This window comes from Rhizoctonia solani, chromosome 5 (genome assembly GCF_016906535.1).
Source record: "Rhizoctonia solani chromosome 5, complete sequence".
NCBI classification, from domain to species: domain Eukaryota; kingdom Fungi; phylum Basidiomycota; class Agaricomycetes; order Cantharellales; family Ceratobasidiaceae; genus Rhizoctonia; species Rhizoctonia solani.
In genome coordinates, this window is record NC_057374.1 from 1,931,195 (window position 1) to 1,953,652 (window position 22,458).

Genomic DNA, 22,458 nt, shown 5'->3' on the forward strand with positions numbered 1-22,458 from the left:
GTGGCTCACTACTATGTGGGTACAATTTCCTTATCGGGGTGATGAGCGCTAGTAATCAATATTTGCACGCTCATCGTTCGAGCCTCGAGATACCCAAGTTACTCCCCGACAAGGGTAGTACACTGTCGGCTGCAACCGAAAAACATATTATCAGTTGAAAAAACCCACCCCTAGCGCAAATTTCTCTACATGTGTTCTAACTACACGCGAAGTCGGGCCAAAATCAATTGAATGGGATTAAATATATGCCACAGGTATTCTGTAATAGTTGTAGGTTTTTGAGACACCGCGTACCCATTGGTGTGTGTGTGTTTTGATTTGTGAAAATGGCTCACGTAAACAGACTAACGATTTTGGGAAGCTTTACTTATAACTTGTTGAGCCTCCAAACATGTCCCAGGAAATTGACAGCTGCAGAGAAGCAGGAACCGGATGGGGTCATACAAGGCGCCCAGATGATCTTGAGCGCCTAATTAGTTGTAGTGAAAAGGCCCGCCAGTCACTGGGGGTTGGAGTCGCTGAGATCTAAACGTCAATGACCCTCGTTCATAGCCGAGTTTATTCTAGTGCTGCTTTTGGTAGATCGATTCGCGTCATTTATGGAATGGTCAAACAGGAATCGTTCGAAAAGAGGTGAAGTAATGCTGTGCTTGATACATATGGCACTAACGATGCGTAAATTAATTGACCTTTACTACACGGCAGTAGTGTTCTTTTGCTCGACCGTGAGGAAGGTTCCGGCTAATGGTTCCCCCAGCCCAGTGCGCTCAGCAAAGCTTGAGATGTTAAACAACCGAATGTCGGAGACATTAAGGAATGAAATATCAAAGTTCTTTGGTTGGGAATAAAGAAGCGCTACGTAGCGATGAGGACCGGACCCAACAGGAGGCGTCTAATGAAACAAGGCGGCGGTCATTTACCACATAGTTTTATCATTTGAAATTTGACTCACAGGTGGGCGATAGTCATTTACCGCGGCGGTAGAATTCTTCAATACGAAACTTTGGGGAACGTACTTAGAACGAGTGCTGGAGACTGTAAAGTTCGCGGCAAGAAAGTGCCGAATCTGAGCAATGGTCGGTGAAGCACGCGACGGAGCATCGGGATCGACGATAGCAACAACGTAGGGACCACCCTTTGCCCCCTGCACAGAGATCTCAGGGGGGACGAGTGTATCTGTCATCACGAGATTAAATGTTTCAGATAAATTATGTCTTACGAGATCTATCTCCAAGCGACTCACCGTTTCTAACAAAGCTGGTATTGGGTAATACCACTTTAGAACTTGTGCCATCCGAGAGATCCCCAGTGAATGTTAGATAAAGAAGCGAAGTAGGATTGAACGATGGAATGACGTCGGGTACGACTCCCTCTGAATAAAATGTCTTTTTCACCTCAGACAAAGTCGGATATTTAGCGTATGGTGACGCCAAAACCGAAGCTCCGCTAGCCAATAACAGAGATGAAAGGAGCTGGGACTTGACCATGGTGACGCGGATTGGATGTGTTGCTCTTGAAACTCAAGCCTTTATACCTTCGACATGACGTGGCTGTAGGGTCGAATTTCGTTGCGCCATCCAAGCCACTTTTGGCTTCGTAGATCCTCGTGTGGTGCTTTCGAATGCCAGAAGATCCCTAATTACATCATTTTCCGGGATACATGCGATGTTATCGGCACGGCACTTTATGTTTATTGTTAGGCTGAAGAAGCGTCACGTGCAGTTGAAAACATTTGCTGGTCGACTGAACTAGGTTTGTCGGTTATCAAGCGGAGCTTTGGTATTCAAATTGCTTAACTACTTCCAAAGGCCTTGTTGAACTCGGTTGCGTAATGCGTTATACTAATATCTGAGCTCATGACATAATGTACCAGATTCAAGCCTTCTGATCCACTGTCAGGAAAGTCCCAGCTAAAGGATCTCCTAAACCCGCACTCGCCGCAAAACTCGAAATATTGAATCTAGCAAACTGAGTTGCATTTAGCGACGCAGTGTCGAAGTTGCTCGGCTGGGCATACAGCAGCGCAACGTAACGATGCGCACCTGAGCCGACTGGAGGATTCTGGACACGCATATAGTTAGCGAGATGAAATGGTAGAAACATAAGTCAAGTTACGGGTGGGAAATATGGGCTTATAGCGGCTGTTGAGTTCTGGAGCACCATGCTACGTATCACCGAAGCCGAACGAGTGGCCGATACAACAAAATTAGTTGCAAACATATGTCGAATTTGCGAGACCGTCGGATTTGCTCGGGATGGAGCGTCCGGATCAACAATTGCTATTAGGTACGTTCCATTTTTTATGCCTTCAACCGAAAATTGGGGAGTATTCAAAGTATCTATTTACAATCATTCGTCATTAAGCGGATTTCGTCACGCTACTTCAGGTATTTCTCCTTACCGTTCCTTGCGAAACTTGTTCCCGGTAAGACAACCTTGGCTTTTGTGCCATCAGAAAGGCTTCCAGTGTACGTAAGATACAAGAATCCGGTGGGATTAAAGGACGTAAGAACATCAGGCACCACGCCTTCGGTGGTGAATTTCTGCTGAACTTGAGATAGTGTCGGGTAACCGTAGCCCATTGGAGTTGCCAGAGCCGAAGTTATATAAACATAGGTACCGAGTGTGAGAAGTGCTTTTAAGTGCCACATAGTGTTCAAATGTCAATTATGCAAGAATGTCTTAAAGCTAAGATACTAAGAAGATTGCTGGTTGGAAGAAGTTTCTCAAAACAAATAGTAAAATCAATGTCAAGGGAAAGGGGAAGTAAAGATCTTTACCCTCCAGGGGATGTCTATGAGTCTAGGTTGTGGCCTATCTATATATACCACACTGAATTTACCAAGGATACTGTTCCCATTACAACTTATTGATTCTTTGTAACCACATAGAATTTGTAATTTGTAAACACCACGGGAAGTTACCTAGTTGACCTAACCCAGGCAATTGCAAGTTAGTCCAGCAGAATTTTCAATAGTTCTTTGACGAAATGTACGAGTAGCCGTGCCCAATACAGCCAGACCGGAGCCAGACGAGCGGCCTCCACCAACTGAGGCAGACCATCACGACACGTGACCCAGGACCAATTCCGGCCCTGCGATCTCTAGATGTACCCAGGTCAACTCCTTCCCAATCCCGCGCCAACGCCAGACCACAATATCCAACTAACCTGCGCGGAGCCTGCCTCTCTCAACCCGTTTTTTCTACATAATATATAAATGCCCAATGTAAAACATAATCTTTCCTTGATTTAATCCCACCACCATATCGTTCTCGATAGGCACACGCATACCAACCTGGCCTAGTAATAGCGTTGACTTCAACAATAACAATGACTCCATTCAATAATTTTTGCCAAATCCCAAGCCAACTCACGCGACTAGATTGAAACATCGAGCTGGGGATACGTGCAAAAACCACAACGAGACCCCGGGTGCCATATATTGCACTGTTGCCCCGTTGCTGCATACATACTGCAGGATGATTTGCTGCAGACAACGCCATATCCGAGTCTGTTATTGATAACAATTTCATCGCTATTAGGCCGGGTTTGACAGGATTGATCAAGATCGGTCGAAACAGAATTAGCAGATATTATTGTCGTATATAACGTGCTCGGCGAACTCCTTTGAAATACTACACTCCCATTCGGCCATTTTTTGGTTGTTGAACCCGCGTTCGCGGTGTAACCCAGGCGGAGGAGTTGGGATCGATTTCCTAAGGGGAAGTGTGGCAGAAAGCGGCGGGCGGCGGAGCCAGGCTCGCCGCCTTCTGGCGTGCCCAAAAGCGGTAGTGGATTCGAGCCAAGCGCGGGTGGGTGGGCCAACCGTGCGTCTAGTGCACAAAGCGAGAAACGACCCGAGAGAGAGAAAATAAAAAAGGCAGACAGAGATGAGACTGGCATACAACAAAAAACAGAAAAACGCGAGAGGTTGAAACAAAGTATAAAAAGACTATACTGACAACAACAATATGGCTCGCTAAGGTGGGTGGGTGAGGTGAGATGAACCATGTGGGCGCGCAACGGGGGCGAGTAACGACTCGTCATCTCTGCGCTGGGCATAGTGAGCACTGAATCTAGGTGCGACCAAACAAACGCACACGTACCACTAGCCATATCCGAGGCTCCAGCTGGCGGACTATATCTATGCAGATCGTGTGCAAAGCTCGCGAGCATCGGAAGGCAAAGAGGGTCCCTAAAAGGGCAAGGGGTCGCCTCCGTCGATTTGGGAGTCTGGCGGGAAGCGCTTGGAGGCAACAGTGGCGCTCACCGAGAAGGGGCCGTGGGTCAATAGAAGGGTAGAATGGGGCGACAGTGATCGCCGATACATAATAAACTGCAGGTGTGGGTAAGCGAACCGAGACACATACAGTCAAAGATGTGTCTAAGCGCGCCGCCGCTTAAGAACGGTCCGATCTGGGCTCGCAAGTGCACAGCCCATGAGACTCCATCAAACACTGATCTAATTATTAACATTCCTAGCCTATTTTACCTGAAAGCTGTACACTAAGAAGGTTGTCGGCGCCCTCTGAAGAGAATTCGGGGTGTGATTTGAAAACGTCAACTAGCTAAAGAATAAAGTCCATCATTCATCTCGCTCCTTTGTTATCCTGCTCCTTTTCATGTCTGTATTTCTTGAAAGCCATGGCACAACTCGGTCGATAAAGCAGGCAAGGATGATAGACTGAACTCATCAACCTACCTCATTATCGCTATGTCCGGCTTTCCCTATACTCCTTTCCCCTTTGTGAGTCAAGTTTTAATTCATAACTTGGTGATAGAGCTGAGGAACTTCTTATATTGCAGAAAGTAACGCCCGCATCACCTCTTTTGAGCTCTAATCCATTGCACTTAACGTTAGTGAAGGATGGGTACCAAGCTGTTCATCGCCAGATTATGTACCGACTGCAAGGTGGTCTACTAGTTCGGTCGGCGCGGCGCTTTCACTTTATTTTTGGGGTAAGAAATTTACCTTGGGCAGCTGATGAGCCTCTTATCATAACGTGGCAGGTTGGGATGTCGCTCTTGAGGGGAACATAAAAGGAGATATGGACATAGAGATTTGTCGGGATGAAATAAGGCTTCCATGGAGTCCATTCGGAGGCACACTGGCGAGCATTCGCGGTGGTGCAACTGATCAGTCCTATCTTCACAATGTCACTCTCAAAGTTATCAACGCTTCCTCTGGAGCTGAACTGACTGTGACTCAAGCGTGGGTCAACGGTTCGTCATTTGGAGACGTCATGCGAGCTTTAGACTTTTATTGCAGGCATTCTTTGAGTGCTAAAATACAGGTAGCCTCAATGCGGACCGTTGGATAGTCCTGAGCGACGACACTCGACTGAGCTATACGGGGTTTACCCAGCATGCTGGTGCAGCGAAAGCAGGGTCTTCTACCACGTACGTCTCTTCCAAAGCCGGCGACAAAGCATCTATGCGCTTCAATGGTCAGTTCGCTTTTAAAAATAATAATAATATATTCTGATTGTATGCTTATCATCTTCCGTAGCTTCGACGTTTCTTATCCACGGACCATGCGGCCCTACAAATGGTCTAATAAAGGTGTCGATCGACGGGCGCGAGTCGACGGTAAACACTTCGAAGCCTATCGCATCCAACGATTGCCTACTATTCCAGGCCTGGGGATTTCCTGCCTTGAAAGAACACGATTTACTTATTGAGAACATGGGCGGGATGCTCGGAATCGATAGACTCGAGTTCTTTTGGCTCGACACGTTTGGTGAGAGGGGTTCAAGATCGAATGCGGACAAAAAGAACGTAACCATCGGCGTTGGAATTATGATCGGGATTTTATTAGTTGTGGCTGGGTTAACGATTTATTCCAAAAATTCAAGCAAGAGGTTTGGTCGTGCTTGCAAAGTCTTTTGTTCGTGATCAATGTTTGGCTTTGGCTTCAATTCAAGCCATCTTTGGTATCCGACTAGTCATGGTTAATCGCATACAAAGCGTTCGCATGACTAAACATCGGATATTCCGCCAAATTTCACATAAGGCATATGATTCAAGCAGATGTTACAAGAAATGTTAAAGTAGGTACCAAAGTTACGCTAATTATTTGTGCCCTCTTCCCCTCCAAGTTTGATCCTTCATTCGTCGGGTTCACCTAAATCTCCATACGGCCGTGCTTTGAAGTAGCTTTCATCAAACGTGTGTAATCGCACAAAGCCGTCTTCTCCGCCAGAAGCGTATTGGATCCCGGCTGGATGAACAGCGATACTGTATGGTTTGTATTAGCATTATTGATCCGCCCAATGAGTGAATTTCGCCCCCGTCATGGAGAGAAAGCCCTGTGAGATAGGATGATAGAGGGAAGAGCGTACGTACGTATTGATCGGTCCAAAGTGCCCCTTTACGCGTCCAACTTCCTCCTCGAAAATCTTATGCCAGAACCTAGTCTCGAATTTTCCTTGTCTTGCACTGGTGGTTGTGACGTTCATGGCCTCTTGACCACCTCCGACAAGAATCTGAGAATGGAATAGAGAATTGAGTGATGAAATAAATGCGGGAGGTAATATCGAACTTACGTAGGGCCTTATAGGGGCAATGGCTGCGCTGTTTAGGGGACCATCGGTCGCATAATGTTTAAGGACGTTGAGAGTTTTAGTTTCATGTAACTTTTCAGTTTGTTAGTTTTCTCATAAGATCAAACGGGGCTTTGCCTCTTTTGGCAAATTAACACATACCTTGGCACTCTTGTCCTTGCTACTGGTAATGAAATATGTCCTGTCGGAAGACATTTGCAAGTCGGTTACAGGCTCCAAGTGCGCTCGTTGGTTGGAGTTGACCTCTTCTCCGGCTTTAACATCAAAGGCAGCAACCTTTCCGGATTCGTGTCCTTTCGTGAGTTATGTTTGTAAGAGGGATGACTATATAATCGGAAGAGAAGGGTTGTACCGGTGATGATAATGTCGTTGTCATAAGAAAAGGCTGCGACGGTGGCTTTTGAGCCTACTGGGTTGAACTCGGAATAAGGCTCCGCGTCCTCTATCATCGGAGGTTTCAGTATCAACGAGGTAGGATTAAAGAAGAAAGGGGATCACGGTTGCTTGGGTCTTCTCTGTTGATGTTGAATACTCGGATTGCTCCCTATAAAAGCAGAGTTTGTTGATGAATGAATGCGACATTTATAAAAGATATTAGGTAAGTAAATAAATGGGTAGCATACCTGGTACCCCATTCGTTGCTCAGTAATACACAGAATTTGTTTATCGTCTTCACTCCATGCAACGCGTTTCACAGCGGTCGGAAACTCCCAGGTGTAAAGGCACTTCCCAGTAGATGCTTCCCATAGTTTCATCATGTTATCAGCTGCACCAGATAGCAAAAATCTTGATTGTGCTAGTTTCAAGTGAGTATGAGAAAGAGTGAGAAAGGACGAGAAGCATACTATCTACGTCTACAGTCCATACTGATCCATTGTGTCCGTTATATGTCCCAACTCGTTCGCCGTTGTGGGTATACCATACATTAATAACGTGATCTGGGCACATTTAATGATTTGTGGACTAGACTTGAGAAGTAGTATAACACACCTTTCGAGGCTGTGAAAAGCAAGTCTCCCTCCGCATTATACTTGATTTGAGTGAGCGAACGCTCGTGCCCTATCCTCGTCCATTCGAATTATTTCTCTTGCCAAATGGGGAAGATCGATATACTTGCCTTGCAGAAGGATGGGTCTCTAGTAATGATCTTCAATATTATCACCTTTACTACCACGCAACTTTAGCGCACCATGTTTCGCAAATATGTCTTGTCGTGGCTCGAAAGCAAAAAAAGTGATCGGAGATGAGATCCTCAGGGTTCATCTCATCTAAGCGCCCAGATAGAGTAAGCAAGATTTGGAGTCAGATTCCTTCGGCTCTGGGACGAGTCACCATCAGCTCCCAACTAAAACTTTGCGATTGGCTCCAAGGATGTCGAAGCACTCTGTATCTGTCCACGATGCGGTGTCTCAGCTGCATAACAGACGCGTCAAGAACATCCGACCCCTCATTCCGCCTCAGATATTAACTGAGGAGTTACCGTTGTGAGTTTGTCCTCTGTCCTGTGTGTTGTCATTGGTATTAACTCGGTTCAAGAACTTTGATTGAGGCCAACACCGTGATCAATGGGCGTATTGCGACAGAATCTATTCTTCGCGGAGATGATGATCGACTGCTTGTGGTTGTCGGTCCATGCTCCGTGCACGATCCACAAGCTGCAATCGAATACGCCCAGAAGCTAAAGGCATACAGAGATAGTGCAAAGGATGATCTTGAAATCCTGATGCGCGTTTACTTTGAGAAGTATGCTTGATCCGTCCTCCCGTATGGACACTCCGCTAATCACATTCATTTTCGCATAGGCCGAGGACCACAGTTGGATGGAAAGGCCTAATAAATGGTAGCTTAGTTCAATCTTTACATTGACTTCCGTTAATTGAAATATCGGGTATAGATCCACATATGAATGGTACCTTCCAGATCAACAAGGGCCTCCGAACGGCTCGCTCCTTGCTCTTGGAAATATCTAAAATCGGATTACCGACTGCATGCGAATTCCTTGGTACGTCAAACGTATCAAGTGAAAATGGGAGTAAAGCTAATAAAAATACAGACACGATCACGCCACAGTACTTGGCTGATTTGACAACATGGGGCGCCATTGGAGCTCGTACCACGGAATCACAGGTACACAGAGAGTTGACGAGCGCACTGAGTATGCCAGTCGGATTCAAGAATTCCACAGGTACGTTCTCCGCGCATATTGAGTTGTTTGTTGCAATTGGACTCTGCGTTATTAGATGGAGGACTCGATATCGCTGTCGATGCATGCCGCGCTGCAAGGTCCGGCCACTGTTTCCTGTCGGTTGGAAAAGAGGGTCTGAGCAGTATTGTTGAAACAGAGGTATGTCCTTATTTATTCCTAGAACTATTCCTAATACTTCGCAAAGGGAAATCCTGATACGCATGTTATCCTCCGCGGTGGGGCTTCTGGACCAAACTACGCAGCCGAATACGTTAGATCGGCCGCCTCCAAGCTGGCCAAGGCAGGACTACCCCAAAAAATTATGGTGGGCTATTTTGTACTCGGTCAAAAGTGCTGGGTACTGACGATGCTTCGAATAGATTGACTGCAGCCATGGAAATAGTTCAAAACAACATCAGAGGCAAGTGGAAGTGGCGGACGATATTGTAAGCCTTTTGTCGTTCCCTATCCTATTAGTTTCTGAAGTTTCTGTAGGCGTCGCAATTAGAATCATCTGATACAGCACCCTACATTATGGGCGTGATGATCGAGTCTAATCTTGTCGAAGGGCGACAAAACATCCCCTCGACAGGACCTGCTGGGTTGAAGTATGGTCAATCCGTAACAGATGGTACGCCGGTTGTTTATTTTGGATCAGGCTCAACTCAGAGCCTTTTTTCTAGCATGTATATCATGGGAGACTACAATTCCTGTTCTCGATCGGCTTCGTGCAGGCGTGCAGGCGCGGAGAGCAAATCTTCAAAGGCAGACGGGCAGAAGTTCGCCTGTTGCTAGTGGAACTAGGACACCGGGGCAGCAGCACGACAGTGTCAATGCTTGACCCCGATTACGAAACTCCACGAATATAAAAGTGTTGTAGTTATAGATGAAATTGATAAGTGAACTGTCCTCTTGGCTCAAAGCTTGGTTCCCTTTGAATACCGCCTGGGTGTATGCGGACGCTTAATGCTCGGTATAGCCCATTTGCCGTATACCACAATATGATGTATCTTTCTATTAACTGTGATGTATTTCCCATAGTTTCCCCTGACTCAAGTTCAAAGGTTATTGAACGATATGGATGACTATAGTCGCGGACCTGCTCCGCTCTTATTTAATGCGAAACCGCATAACTAGTATTGCATTAAGAAACATTAATCAAAGTGAGGCACACACGATTTTGGGAGACCGTGACAACTGAACTCTCCGCACGTATAGGCGTATGCTGAGCTTTTTCACCACTAAAAAGTATCCAAATAAGTAACCACGTGCATTATGTCCAAATCAAAGCACGAGTTGTTGTATCCTCTCGATGCGCTCAAGTGAGTATGAATGTGACGCTTTCTAGAAAGCCTTTATGCCTTTAATTTCATCGTTCACCCAGACTCACCCTATAAAATATCTTTGGATTGACAACTACTATACACAGCACACTATGAAAACGCGAAGTTTAGGGCCCCAAGTCTATTGTGTCCAAGTTTACTCTGGTTATGAGTCATGATAAAACTCGGTCGGTGATGTGGGTGGCAGGGTCATCATATTGAGAAAAGGAGGTCTTTACCTTGAGAACCTCTGAGGTGGTAGTTACTGGTGAACATTATCAATGTCAAAACGTATATATATCTAGTAATTCAAATAAATTGGGGTAGTTCAGTACTAAGCGCTCGAATGATGTAATGGCGCTGTCATTGTTGTACATTTGACTCGTGCGCTTGGGGACACTGAGAATTCCATGATTTAGTCCAATCAGTACAGCATTGTGCCACTGACTCGCCTCAGGGTGTAGAATATATTGCGCCGCAAAGAGCGCTAATCTGCATAGCTCACATTATAAAAGCGTGGACTGGTCAGAATGGTCCTTCAGTATTTACTACCATGGTCTCCGATCAACCAGTTACCAACAAAATCATCGTCAACGCCGCCGAGCAGGACGAGCTCATCGATGCTGTCAGCGTCTTTCAATCCAACAGGGCCGAGGTCAAACGCAGGGTGATCTTGGATCTCAAGGTGGGCTCACAACAACACGTGCATTGCGTACTTCTCGCCTGACAAGTAGATGCTGTTTACAGAAGGGACAAAACCACGTTCATGTCGAGCGCCTTCCCTCTTGCCTGAACGGTGACTCTATACGCGTTGATGGAACTGGGTCTGCTGTCATTTTCGACGTCGTCTATCACGCCCCACCATACGGTCGCTTCAACCCCTCTGACGAATCGGTTACCAACGCTCAGCGCGCTTTGGAGGCTCTACAGAAAGAACGCGATATCGCTCGCCAACAATCCGAATTTCTGGGGTCATATGGCAAAACCCTAGACAGCAAGAGCGTGAGCATCGGCGATGTTGAGCGGTTCCTGGATATGTTTGGACCACGGCAGATGGCAGTCGAGAAACGGATTCGCGAGCTAGATTTACAAGTCGAAAATGCCGAGCAAGAGTTGAATGCTGCTCGAAGTAAAGTGTATGAAGATAGGCAAGGAGAGAAGAGAGGAACGAGGGTGACGGTCACTGTGCTCGCCGAGGCGGACGGCAAGGCAGAACTCATGATGACGTATGGTATGTCCGAGCGCATTGTCTAGTGTGTATGATCTCACGCTTCTTCGGTAGTGGTAACGAACGCAAGCTGGACCCCGTTGTATGACATCAGGGCATCTATTGCCAAATCTCCAGATGCGGTTTCGAAGATTGCGTTGCACTATCGTGCATCAATTACTCAGACCACAGGTGAAAACTGGCCCGAGGTGGCGCTTACATTGTCAACAGCATCACCCCAACTGGGGAGCACAGTGCCAACTTTATCAACCTGGAAAATAGGGTTTCCGCAACCAACTGTGACTCGTGTTATGCGAATGAGATCCATGTCTTATTCTCCCCAAAGTGTGGTTAGGGTGGAAGAACGGGAAGAATCTGACGACGACATGGGGTTCGGCCTATTTGACGGTGGTGGTCCCCAAGCACCAGCGATGATGTCTCGTCAAGCTCACGTCGTCTCCGCTGGAGTGCTGAGCGCCACATTTGGTATTCCTGGAAGAAGCGATATTCCTAGCGACGAGGGCAGCCATAAAGTAGTCGTAGCAGTACTTGACCTAGATGCCGACCTCGAGTGGGTATGCGTACCAAGAGAGAAAGAAAGCGTATTCCTGATCGTAAGTTTCATTTTTGTTGCATCTGGCCAGTCCTGACATATATCCCGAACTCCAGTGCAAAGTGGTGAACTCGAGCGAGTTTACCTTGCTTCCCGGAGAAGCAAGCGTATTTATGGATGACAACTTCGTATCTAAGAGCCAGATTGATGTGAGTCCGCCAGTTTTGACACATATCATTACTTCTCACATATTTTATAGCATGTCTCACCAAACGACTCATTCAAGACCTCGTTGGGCACCGATTCGAGCCTACGAGTCACATATCCCTCAGCCAAGACTCTCAACCGCACATCAACTCACTCCGGCTTTTCGTTCCTTGCTCGCGAGAGGCAGTCTATATCAGCCCAATCTCAACGTATCACCATCCGTAACTCGCGCTTGATGAGTGTATCTAATTTACGTGTGATTGATCACGTACCTGTGAGCACGGATGCAAAACTGAGGGTGAACGTGATTACACCCAATGGGTTGGACGCACATCAAGCCCCTGGTTCGCCTACCAGTCCAGTACCGGAGAGGAACAAAGAAAAAGAGCTACCTTGGGCGAACGTGCGGAAGGGAGTAAAAGCACGGTGGGCACCGTTGGATGTGGGCGGGGAAGGTACAGTCGAGTGGCAGTGCGAGATTGGTGCGAGCGAAGAGGTAGAACTCGAGCTTGCGTGGGAGGTATCGGCCCCGGCCGGACAAAATTGGCAAAATTTGTGAATATTCTAAACCTTGAGTCTTGATCGAATTGAATATATGAATTGGTGTTTTAGTCCTTTGAGCGCGTTTGGCTGAGCCTATCGGGCTATCTGCGGTATATAAATCTGCCTTCAAACCTGGTTATGTTGAAGGAGGAGTTGTCGGGTTAGGGGCCGGGCCTGAAATACATGGACATGAGTGGGTGATGCAAGCGGGACGGGGAGGAGGGCGTTGATGTGAGTGGGTATACAGGAGGCCTTAATTCGGGTCAAAAGAACTCGTGACAGTTATAATGGTATATGCGAGCACCGTATTTCGTAAGGCTGGAAATAAAATAAAATTTGGTTACTCACAATGGGTATAGATGCGGCGGCTAATCCTTAAATTGATAAGTTTAAGGCTTGGATGTCGTACAAATCACAACTGGTTGCCAGTTGGGTGTCTCAATGTAGGTGGCGGTAATGTTTAATAAACATGAAGCGCTCAGCACCCTCTGAATTAATTTTGTGATCATACTCGAGCACCGGTTTGGAGTCCAATCGGCAGGCCACGCCACTGGTGCAACTATCCGCCCAAAGTGCACTCGCGACTAGTATACAGTTATGCTTCCACTGGATCTTCGCCTATCCGACATATCATACTCTCAAACAAATAGCTGCCCGGATGATCTATTGATAACGCTTGTTCACATGAGAAATCACAAAAGGGTATAGATGTAACTTGGGAAAGTAACAATTCTTAGGTCCGCTTACTCTAGCCAAATACATCCGTCGCATACCGCTCGTTCTGTATCTGCTTGAAGTACTCTTCCGCTTCGCTCTCGTCACACTTGTTCTCCGCTATGATACGAATGCATACTTCGCGTATGCCTGAAGCCACATTGCTACCTCCACATGTGTAGAACTGTGTTTGTGTTAAACTAAGGACTGACGAGAAACTCTAATACAACCCACCTTGGCATCACTGTTGAACGCCTCCCGCACAATCTTTCGATCGGCCCATACCCGGCTAGAATTCGTAAAGAACATTAATAATCTGAAGAGAACCGCGAACCAAACATAGCTACGTCGACGTACTTTTGTACATATTTATTTCCGCCAGATTTCTCCATAGCACGAGAGAACGCGGGTCGTACATCCACTACTCCGAGCTCCGACCACTCCTTTAACTCGGCTTGGCCATACAGGTAATCTTCATCCGGACTACGGCATCCAAAGAATAGTACTGACTTGCCGACTTTCCTGCCCGCTTGAGCCTGGGCCGCCCGTTCCTCGATAAACCCACGGAACGGAGCAATGCCTGATCCAGCAGCGAACATCACCATCGGCACACTTGGATCTGCTGGGGGATGGAAGGCCTTGGCCGACGTACGCACAGCCATCTGTACTCGATCCCCCTTTCTCAGATTGGCGATGAAGTTTGAGGCAACACCCAAGAATTGGCCATGCGATACCACGCTCACAGTCAGCGTCACACGAGATGGGTTAAGAAGTGGCGACGATGAGATAGAGTATTGGCGAAGGCGCATTGAAGGGAGCGATGCGATGAACGTGCCAAGAGGCATATCGATAGCTTGATATTTCTCGAGCAAATCAAGCATACTTTTTGACTGCACCCGAGGGCTATCGGAGAGCATCAACTCCAGTGCGGAACGGTCCGACGGGTCTTTGGCGAACTCGAGCAGGGTGGAGATATTGCGTTTCGTAGCTGGCTGTCCAATTTCAATGAAGCCTAGTGTTCGGGTCAGAATATGGTTTTAGAGACTTGGAAATCATGTACCCACCTGCAAGTACCTCCGCAAGCGAGACCTGTTTCCCCGAGGGAAGAGTTGTTGGCCCAGCTGCATTGATGACAATCTGGTGTTCTCAGTAACAAAGCTGCAGTATATCTCAAATCGACCATACCTGTTGTTCTGACGATACTTTGAACCGAGACAGTACTCGCCGGACATACTCCGGGGGGTTGAGCGGGAGACTATATCCAATCTTAATTCTATCAAGAGGATATAATTTACCAATGTAAAACTCACATTGCGAGATAATCGCCTGCTCGGTAGGTCATACCCTCTGGTAACTCGAATTCTTGAACAATAAATTAGTAGCTCGTTACAAGACAGCACTAGCCTATATGCGCACCGATATGACGTTTGGCAGCCGCTTTTGGTGCTGTGAGCAATTTATTCTCGAGAACCAGTCCCAGTCTCGAGTCAGGCTGACGAAGAGTTACCGCCCGATTATTAGGAGTACCGAGGAACTTGATGTCGATCCCGGCTGCATTCAACCCCTTCGACTCTACGTTATACTCCTATAATAGGGTCAGTAAGGTCTAAAATATTGTAATGTTCAGCTACTCTACCTTTGAGAGTATACCCCACAGCTTCTGTTCCCATTCATCGAAGCTCTCGGAGAACCTATCGCCGCTGGCATCAGCTTCGCCAAGCTCCAATAGTCGTTTCGCGCCCTTCTTGCCGAGTACCTCATCAACTAGTCTCGGAACGCGCTGATATGTGTGCACCCAGTCACGATTCCCAGCACCAAAGACGGCATATGATACACCCTGGAGGTCTAACACGTCTGCTGTCGAAGAAAGTGCTTGTACGAAATGGGCAGCATTATCAGCTGGTTCTCCTAACCAAGTTGCAATGTCGATTAGTCAAATAAGCACTCGAATAATCGAGCACAAACCTTCAAACGATGCGGTTACAATCACCACAGGGCCGTCGGTAGGGATGTTATTTGTTATACTGTCGAGCGTCCCAATAACTGCGCGAAATCCTGAAAGCAACAACATCAGCATAAATCGTTGAAAATCAGGCCGAAACACAAGCACCTTTCGCCACTGCCCCAGAAGAAATTTGCTGAGCAAAGCCTTCGCATGACCCGGTATTGCTACCATATAGCACGTATAGAGGTACACCACTACCGCTGTCATTCTGACCAATATTCTGAGGCGGCGCTTTTCCAGTGTCATTGATCGAAGAAGTAGCATTGATTGCAAACGACGGCGCGTCCTTTCGTGGAATGGCCCGGAGAGTGGAATGGCCCGGAGAGTGGAATGGCCCGGAGAGTGAAATTCTTTGGCTTCAAAGTCAATGTCTGCTTTAGTTGCAAGTTGTATGTAGGGTCGCCAGCAACGAAGTCGAATTTTTGGAAAATAGTAGCAATTACTATTAGAGCCTCTTGCCATGCAAAAGGCCGTCCCTGATGTGGTCTTGTCAGCATGACAATACTGGGGATTTTTTCCAAGGACATACAATACAGCCACGAGCACCGCTACCGAATGGAACCCATGCTTTAGGCTATTATAAATAAAATTAGGAGAGCAATAATATTGCATATGGATCTACATACGGGGAGTGCCTCGAATTTGCCGTCTAGCATTCTGTCGGGGTTAAACTTCTCCGCCTGAAGGGAAACAAAAAATCTTTCAGTCGCGCATACAGTTTCAATTCTTGAACTCAATACTTACATCCTCGCCCCAAACCGCAGGATCCTTTCCGATGTTGCTCGCGGCGACAGCTACGGTAGTTCCGGCTTTAATCAGGTATTTGCCGTCGCCAATAATTTGATCTTTATCACAAGAAACGGCAAATTCGGAAATACTGGGCGTTACGCGCAGTGTCTCCCGAAGCACAGCTAAAAAAATCTCTGCGTGAAGACTATTTCTTGATTACTACAATGCAACACTCACCATTAACATAGGTTAGCTTGCTAAGATGTTCCGGCTTGATAGGTCCTTGTCCTACAACTATATCCACCTCTTGACGAACCTTGGCGTATACTTCTGGGTGCTTTGTGATATGTCCCATGGCAAACGACAACATTCCGGACGTAGTCTCGTGCCCAGCGATTAGGAACGTGAGCATTTGAGCATTGATATTTTCTTCGCTCAGCCCTTGACCTATTAACGACACGATAAATCGCAAGACGTTTATCAAAAAATGATCAATCAAACCGGTTTGTGGGTCTCGTCCTAATAGCATTGCATTCAGTAGATCCTTCTTTTCGATTGGATTTTTCTTCCGATCTTCGATAATCTCGGTCGCAAGCTGAGATAGGGTGTCAGCTATAGTGGGATTCTATGTATGATGTTCACTGACGCTACTCATGATCTTCATGTTCTCGGCATATTTGGCATTGGCCCCGAAAGACAGTGCTTTTACTGTACCTGGTTTAAGTGTCCGCGTTCCGCTCTCGGTCAGGAATTCACTCATAGCCTTCACGAATGGGTGTTCTCCCTGTGTGTAGAATGAATTCAGACGGTAGTTGAAGGCGCACAGTGCACTGAGCCCAAACGTCAATAATGGCCATGCAGAATGTAGTTTATTTTAGGCACTCACATAGTATCAAAGGTTAATCGTGTAAAGTCATCTGTAGGATCAATCATATAGTTTGGGCCAAATCGTTCCCACTTGAGTACAAGCTGAGAAGCCACATCAACCATATCGTTGAACATTCCTTTGATTGATAAAGGTCCAAAGGCAGGCATCAAGATATGGTCTACGAAATGCGCCGGCAGGGTCAGTTGGGCTCCGATACGCCAGGGTGTGACAAATGCATACGAGCGATTCCCCAATTGGGCTCATCATGACGCGCGGTGAATAGTGCGTCTCTACCCAGGATTCGTAATTCTTCAAGTGTGCTCTCAATGTGCTTGTGGAATCGACTCTCGTCGAGAACCTCTTGTGCGAGTCTTACAGAGGAGATGAAGACAACCTTTTCTCCTATAGAAAATATGTTACCCATCATACTACCCAGCGATAAGCCTCAATACCGACCCAAGATTTTAAGACTAAATATTTCGCCATATTTCCTTGCCAGAAGCTCAGTCGACTTGACGGGTAGCTCGACTGTGTAATGAACGTTAGGTTGGGCTGTTCGTTGTACTGGTGCTATCCCGGCTTACAATCGATCGAGTTGAGATTCCCAAGCCATGGAATACCAGTTGGGTGGGGAATGGGTGTAGTCATAATTGTGCTAAGATAAGAGTGGGGGATAGGAGTATCGAAACATGATCCATCCAACGCAGTCGCTATATATCTTACCTCCTGCCTCATATTGGTTATAGTTGTCATTCCTGAGTCACCAATACCGACTGTACAACCTGTACAAATTCCCGATGACCGAAGGGTTTAGTCCAACTCAGTTGTCGTCATATGCAATACCTGTGTCAAAGTGCCCGCCAAGTAACTTCGACTAGAATCCAATATAGACAAATGAGTTCGGCCTTCGGTCTGATCATGATCATGACCGGGCGATATCGATGCGTCGCGATACGCGATGCGACTCGTTATCTAATCGTTGCCCACCAGGGTCTTATTGGTAAGCAGAGTTACACAAGCAACAGAATTCACTGCGAACTCAACATCGGGACGAGAAATACTCTATTCTTCCTAGGCATTATTGTTTGTAGTTAGAGCAACTGAAATCAAAATTACGCGTTGAAACTGAAGTGGCAGAAACTGCGTTGTGATTATAATTACAATCAAGCATATGGTGCGGTCAAGCCACCCAAGCCACCCAAAACGATCGACGGCAGACGTATGTTCTTTCTGGAGCTCGTGCTGTGCTTGAGATAAGCCCTAGATCAAATATATCTTGGCAATTCAGAACGTTTTGCAGATTCAATCTATTCGCATAATCTTGGCAGTAATTTATTTGATTATCCTATTGGCACAACGAGTTTCTGCCCCTCACTTGCGCACGTCGCCTCTTGTTCTCATCTGGCAGAATATTACTTCTTGCCGCGATATGCCTCTACCTCTATCTCAATGTCCATCGCCGGGAACGCGAGTCTGGCAACCTGAACACAGGTCCAAGTGGGTCGATGACCAGGAATACGTTCCTTAAACTTCTCGACAACTATTGGGAACGTCGTGTCGATATCCCGATGGTAAGACCGTACGGAGAATACGTCCTCCCAGCCGCGCAGTCCCACTGCGCGCAGTGCCTTGTCAACGTTCTCGAACGCGAGGTCAACTTGACCCTTTGCATCGTTGGCTTTGACTTCGCCAGAATCGTCCCAGCCGCCTTGACCCGAGGTCCTTACGATATCACCAATAATCACGGCTTGCGAGTAATGACATTCGTCACTGTTGGTTTGACCTGCGCCTTGGTAATTGACGTAGGTAAGTTCGGACATAGTAGTAGTGAGATGATAGACTTTTCCGAGTATCTTTGTCAACAAAACACTGAAAGCACTTGACCCGTCTATCGGACTTACCAGAGGATCAGCGAGGAAAAGTCTATAGGAAGATGTTCGATTGCAGGTCATCTTATATAGCTATAATACTCATACGTACACCTGGCCCAATGGATGATTTACAATGACGCGGGTCTACTAAATTAGGGAATAATGTGATGTATGCGCTCTCGATCAATGCTTCTAAGAACAGGGCGTCCGAGGGTGTTCTCATCTCTCTCTCACCATTGGTGCGTATAGGGGAGTTCCATGGGTCTCTAAGAGCCAATGCCACGGATATCTCACGCCTTCCAAACCCCAATTCCTGTATTCGTGAGCCGATGCTTCTTATTCCATAAAGATAACCAGTATCTTATACTCTCGAGCACGTTACTTATGGAGTGTGTGGAAGGTTCTACCCTAGAGACTGGATTACCCACATACAGTATATAATTATGAATCACGCGGCTCTTGAAAGTTTTTACATTTCTTAGCAAAAGGTTCTCATACTCAATTATGTTTTGATACATAGGCAATACATGCCTGAGGATAATTTTATGAAATACTATTAGTACTTCCAGGATGTGAGTCATACTAAAGCTCTATGAACAAATCATCAACGCAGCCAAAGTTTAACTACAAGGGCAGATTGCCTATCGATTTAGATTGGTGACTTCAAATTCCAAAGCTAAGACTATACAGTACTAGTTTAGGATCAATTGCCAGTGCTTTTGGTAGGGTGCTTATTGTTTCCTAATATTGTACATGCATAGCTCCGCTTTGATTCTAGTTTTGACGTTAGCGTGTGTGTCGATAAAATATGTTATTTCCTGTCAATAATAGGCAGCACTGTTACCGGCCATTCTCAAAGAGTGGTTCAGCGTCTGCCGCTTTGGATTGTTTGAATAGGTCTCGCTAGCAGAACCCCAATCATCTTCTCCTGGCCATTATGCTTGAGATAGAGATCACTTGGATTGAGATGAGATGTTTGAGACCAGTCCATAGGATTGGTTGCCAGTAGCTGCAGATGTGGCTTAATCACTTAGTCCCAGCAATAAGGGATGTAGATTCAATCTTCCAACGCTTGGATAAAATGCAGGGGATTCCAATCTACATCTCTTATTACTGAGACTAAGTGATTAAGTCACATCTGCAGTTACTGGCAATCAATCTATAGTGTTCACATACTTTATGTCAGCGCATATACAGTATTGTTTACGCATATAAGGATGTAATAAGGGTCTACAAGGGCCTGTGGTTGACTTCTCACACCAATTCCATTCAGGCCAGAATTCTAATGTTGCATTCGTCAGTTATTCTGTTGAAGGTTGGTTGAGCGTCGAGCTTTGCACCCCTGTAGCTTGGCCAAAAGGAGAATTAACCAATTAGTGGTCCAGTAGAGGGGTATTGGGACTCACGCTATGTCTCTAGTACTATTGTACACTGCACCAAAGCCGCCCGTGATTCGCTCCTGAGTGGAGGTTCCACGTTTGGCTTGGTAATTTATCAGTCTACCACATGTGAGATCCGACTTGGCCTCCACTTTTAGTCATGCAACAAGATTAGGAATTGAGGTCTATGAATTGGAATGGATGGCCACTTCAATCACGTCATACTTGTATACGATAATGGCCGGTTCCAAGTAGTAGTATGGGGCTCAGATATCCATTATCAATAAGCGCTCATCCAATTTAACACATTTCAACCCCGTTCGGAATCTGCCTATTCAATCCGTTGAATTCACTACACTAGAATATCATTTTAATCAATTGTTCAATGCAATGCAATTTTTATGCCACTGAGTTACAGGAGAATCTCCTTGAGCCTCTTGACAAGACGCTCGGCCTCAGCAACAGTGTTATAATGCACGAGAGAAATCCGAACCACCCCATCATCGGGGTCAAGTCCAAGTCGTACGAATAGCCGGTGTGCATAGAAATGACCGTATCGAATCCCCACCTAAACGAAAAACTTCAGTTTTAATGAGAACTAATAGTCAATAAATCGACCTTACGTCTCCTAATTCATCAAACTTCTTGACAATGTCAGGGCTCCTCACTGGCTTGTCACCCACGACCACAAAGCTTATGGTCGGCGCACGGACTTGAGGATCAGCAGACTCTGGCCCGACAATCCTGACTCCGCGATTGTATGCTTCAGGAGACAACAAGAATTCGATCAAGGGGCGCATAATATCCGCTTCGTGCCGTGCGATCGAATCGAATGCGGCAGACAAGTCGTTCCCGGATGGTGAAAGCGAGTAGAGATACTCTAGTACGGCTGTGACAGCATAGCTGCGCTCGTAACCAGGTCCGCCCGGTTGAAGCTTATACGGCGATCCTTCGTTCGTGGGCAAGAAATAGTGTGCCAGCGAGTGAAGTTGCTTGTGCGAGTCGGCACGAGTGTACAGAGCCGCCGAGTGAGGGCCATAGACCTAGAATCATGCGTGAATCGATGTTTCTGATATGCGCAACCTAGTCTGACCTTGTAATATGAGAAAAACACATAATCCGCGTCCCATTTCTGGACATCAATCTGACGATGAGGCGCATACGCAACACAATCAATCGAAACCTCTGCTCCACGTTCATTCCCAGGCCGCCCGTCTTTTCACGAACGAGCTTGACTACACTCTCGACGTCGACAAACTCTCCGAGGATATTAGAGCAAGCGGTAAAGGCAACGAGTCGCGTGTTCTGGTTGAGGAGAGGAACCAAATCTTCGATGCGTAGGGAAACGGCGTAGGGGTTTTTTGATCCTGGTGAGGGCTTGGGTACCCAGTGGTGTAATTTGAGTCCCTTGCACTGCGCGAGGCGGACCCACGAGCCGGTGTTGGCTGTTCATTAGGATCAAATTTTGGTATCATTTAATCTGAGAAGTGACCAACTCACCCTCGTGGTCCGCATCAGAAACAATAAATTCGTCATTGTCCCTGATGATCGGCTCCATGGCTCGGGCGATTGTCTCGGGCATATTAGTCGACGAGTTGCCCAGCGTGATCTCGGCTGGAGACGCAGCGTTGAACAGTTTGGCTGTAGAAGCGAAGCCTTCATCGGTGCGCTTGGTAGATGTAACAGACACCGAGTAGTCCGCGCCTAGACAATGACATGGCGTTCAGAAATAGCAATCGCGACGATAACACTATGCAAAAAACTTACCCAGCTGAACATTCGTATACAACAATAATCAGCCAACTTGTCCACCACCGATTTCAAGCACTACCAAGAAACATCAATAACTGCTTCCTAATCTCGGACGACGACCAAACCTGCGATCCCCCGCATTATCTCCAAACAAATACCCATTCTTGATTCCGGAAACGCCGCGCGGCACTTGTCAACATCGAGTTTTGCAGTCGCCATATTATTGGTTGTAATGGTGGTCAAGAAGATGACTCGACGAATATCGATGGATGGTTTATATATGCGCAAAACGCCGAAGCCCGGCGGTGCATGTGGCCGGCCAGGGCATCTTCTATTTTGCTCCAAAAAGTCACGTTAACATGAGCGTGGATGTTTTGGCTCTTAGTGTGATCTAGAACACCGGCCTTGGAAAGACTCGAGGTGATCGAATGACGTGCCGAGTACCACACTGGTCCTCCAACGGTCGCACTAGTATTCTGCAAAATCCATAGGAACTCGTGAGCCTGAGATTATCATGGGCGTCTCATTAAAGCTTCTCGAGCATTTCCGACACACGAAC

The 22,458-nt window shown here is 46.7% G+C and overlaps 9 protein-coding genes across 9 annotated transcripts; 3 read left to right on the forward strand and 6 right to left on the reverse strand.

The window, feature by feature from the left end:
* Positions 1-694: 694 nt before the first annotated feature.
* On the reverse strand, positions 695-1,487 carry RhiXN_09417 (phosphatidylethanolamine-binding protein (PEBP) family; the record flags this gene model as incomplete). The annotated part of the gene is made up of 3 exons (XM_043329233.1): positions 695-892; positions 953-1,176; positions 1,244-1,487. 3 exons carry the CDS (start codon positions 1,485-1,487, stop codon positions 695-697), a joined length of 666 nt encoding a protein of 221 aa, XP_043180679.1.
* Positions 1,488-1,875: 388 nt separating this feature from the next.
* RhiXN_09418 (phosphatidylethanolamine-binding protein (PEBP) family) lies at positions 1,876-2,582 on the reverse strand (the record flags this gene model as incomplete). Its single annotated transcript, XM_043329234.1, has 3 exons — positions 1,876-2,061; positions 2,116-2,339; positions 2,402-2,582. The coding sequence occupies 3 exons, from the start codon at positions 2,580-2,582 to the stop codon at positions 1,876-1,878; spliced, it is 591 nt and encodes a 196-aa protein (XP_043180680.1).
* Positions 2,583-5,049: 2,467 nt separating this feature from the next.
* Positions 5,050-5,896, forward strand: RhiXN_09419 (uncharacterized protein; the record flags this gene model as incomplete). Its single annotated transcript, XM_043329235.1, has 3 exons — positions 5,050-5,224; positions 5,296-5,448; positions 5,511-5,896. 3 exons carry the CDS (start codon positions 5,050-5,052, stop codon positions 5,894-5,896), a joined length of 714 nt encoding a protein of 237 aa, XP_043180681.1.
* A 212-nt stretch (positions 5,897-6,108) lies between these two features.
* Positions 6,109-7,512, reverse strand: RhiXN_09420 (eukaryotic translation initiation factor 3; the record flags this gene model as incomplete). Its single annotated transcript, XM_043329236.1, has 8 exons — positions 6,109-6,238; positions 6,347-6,486; positions 6,547-6,636; positions 6,706-6,857; positions 6,917-7,006; positions 7,063-7,108; positions 7,188-7,360; positions 7,410-7,512. 8 exons carry the CDS (start codon positions 7,510-7,512, stop codon positions 6,109-6,111), a joined length of 924 nt encoding a protein of 307 aa, XP_043180682.1.
* Positions 7,513-7,935: 423 nt separating this feature from the next.
* On the forward strand, positions 7,936-9,590 carry RhiXN_09421 (3-deoxy-7-phosphoheptulonate synthase; the record flags this gene model as incomplete). Its single annotated transcript, XM_043329237.1, has 10 exons — positions 7,936-8,048; positions 8,101-8,307; positions 8,367-8,404; positions 8,459-8,566; positions 8,618-8,749; positions 8,805-8,908; positions 8,955-9,074; positions 9,130-9,195; positions 9,245-9,380; positions 9,433-9,590. The coding sequence occupies 10 exons, from the start codon at positions 7,936-7,938 to the stop codon at positions 9,588-9,590; spliced, it is 1,182 nt and encodes a 393-aa protein (XP_043180683.1).
* Positions 9,591-10,624: 1,034 nt separating this feature from the next.
* On the forward strand, positions 10,625-12,597 carry RhiXN_09422 (mucoidy inhibitor A; the record flags this gene model as incomplete). The annotated part of the gene is made up of 6 exons (XM_043329238.1): positions 10,625-10,756; positions 10,819-11,302; positions 11,354-11,470; positions 11,510-11,892; positions 11,948-12,040; positions 12,091-12,597. 6 exons carry the CDS (start codon positions 10,625-10,627, stop codon positions 12,595-12,597), a joined length of 1,716 nt encoding a protein of 571 aa, XP_043180684.1.
* Positions 12,598-13,329: 732 nt separating this feature from the next.
* RhiXN_09423 (cytochrome P450 family protein) lies at positions 13,330-17,545 on the reverse strand (the record flags this gene model as incomplete). The annotated part of the gene is made up of 21 exons (XM_043329239.1): positions 13,330-13,479; positions 13,530-13,584; positions 13,653-14,307; positions 14,360-14,432; positions 14,481-14,550; positions 14,606-14,657; positions 14,712-14,880; positions 14,932-15,203; positions 15,261-15,350; positions 15,406-15,520; positions 15,576-15,776; positions 15,830-15,874; positions 15,927-15,980; positions 16,045-16,211; positions 16,267-16,476; positions 16,531-16,624; positions 16,676-16,859; positions 16,916-17,075; positions 17,138-17,299; positions 17,354-17,425; positions 17,482-17,545. The coding sequence occupies 21 exons, from the start codon at positions 17,543-17,545 to the stop codon at positions 13,330-13,332; spliced, it is 3,114 nt and encodes a 1,037-aa protein (XP_043180685.1).
* A 764-nt stretch (positions 17,546-18,309) lies between these two features.
* RhiXN_09424 (endoribonuclease L-PSP protein) lies at positions 18,310-18,717 on the reverse strand (the record flags this gene model as incomplete). The annotated part of the gene is made up of 1 exon (XM_043329240.1): positions 18,310-18,717. One exon carries the CDS (start codon positions 18,715-18,717, stop codon positions 18,310-18,312), a length of 408 nt encoding a protein of 135 aa, XP_043180686.1.
* Positions 18,718-20,559: 1,842 nt separating this feature from the next.
* On the reverse strand, positions 20,560-22,118 carry RhiXN_09425 (aminotransferase class-V protein; the record flags this gene model as incomplete). The annotated part of the gene is made up of 6 exons (XM_043329241.1): positions 20,560-20,715; positions 20,771-21,190; positions 21,241-21,291; positions 21,375-21,592; positions 21,648-21,851; positions 22,058-22,118. The coding sequence occupies 6 exons, from the start codon at positions 22,116-22,118 to the stop codon at positions 20,560-20,562; spliced, it is 1,110 nt and encodes a 369-aa protein (XP_043180687.1).
* Positions 22,119-22,458: the final 340 nt, after the last annotated feature.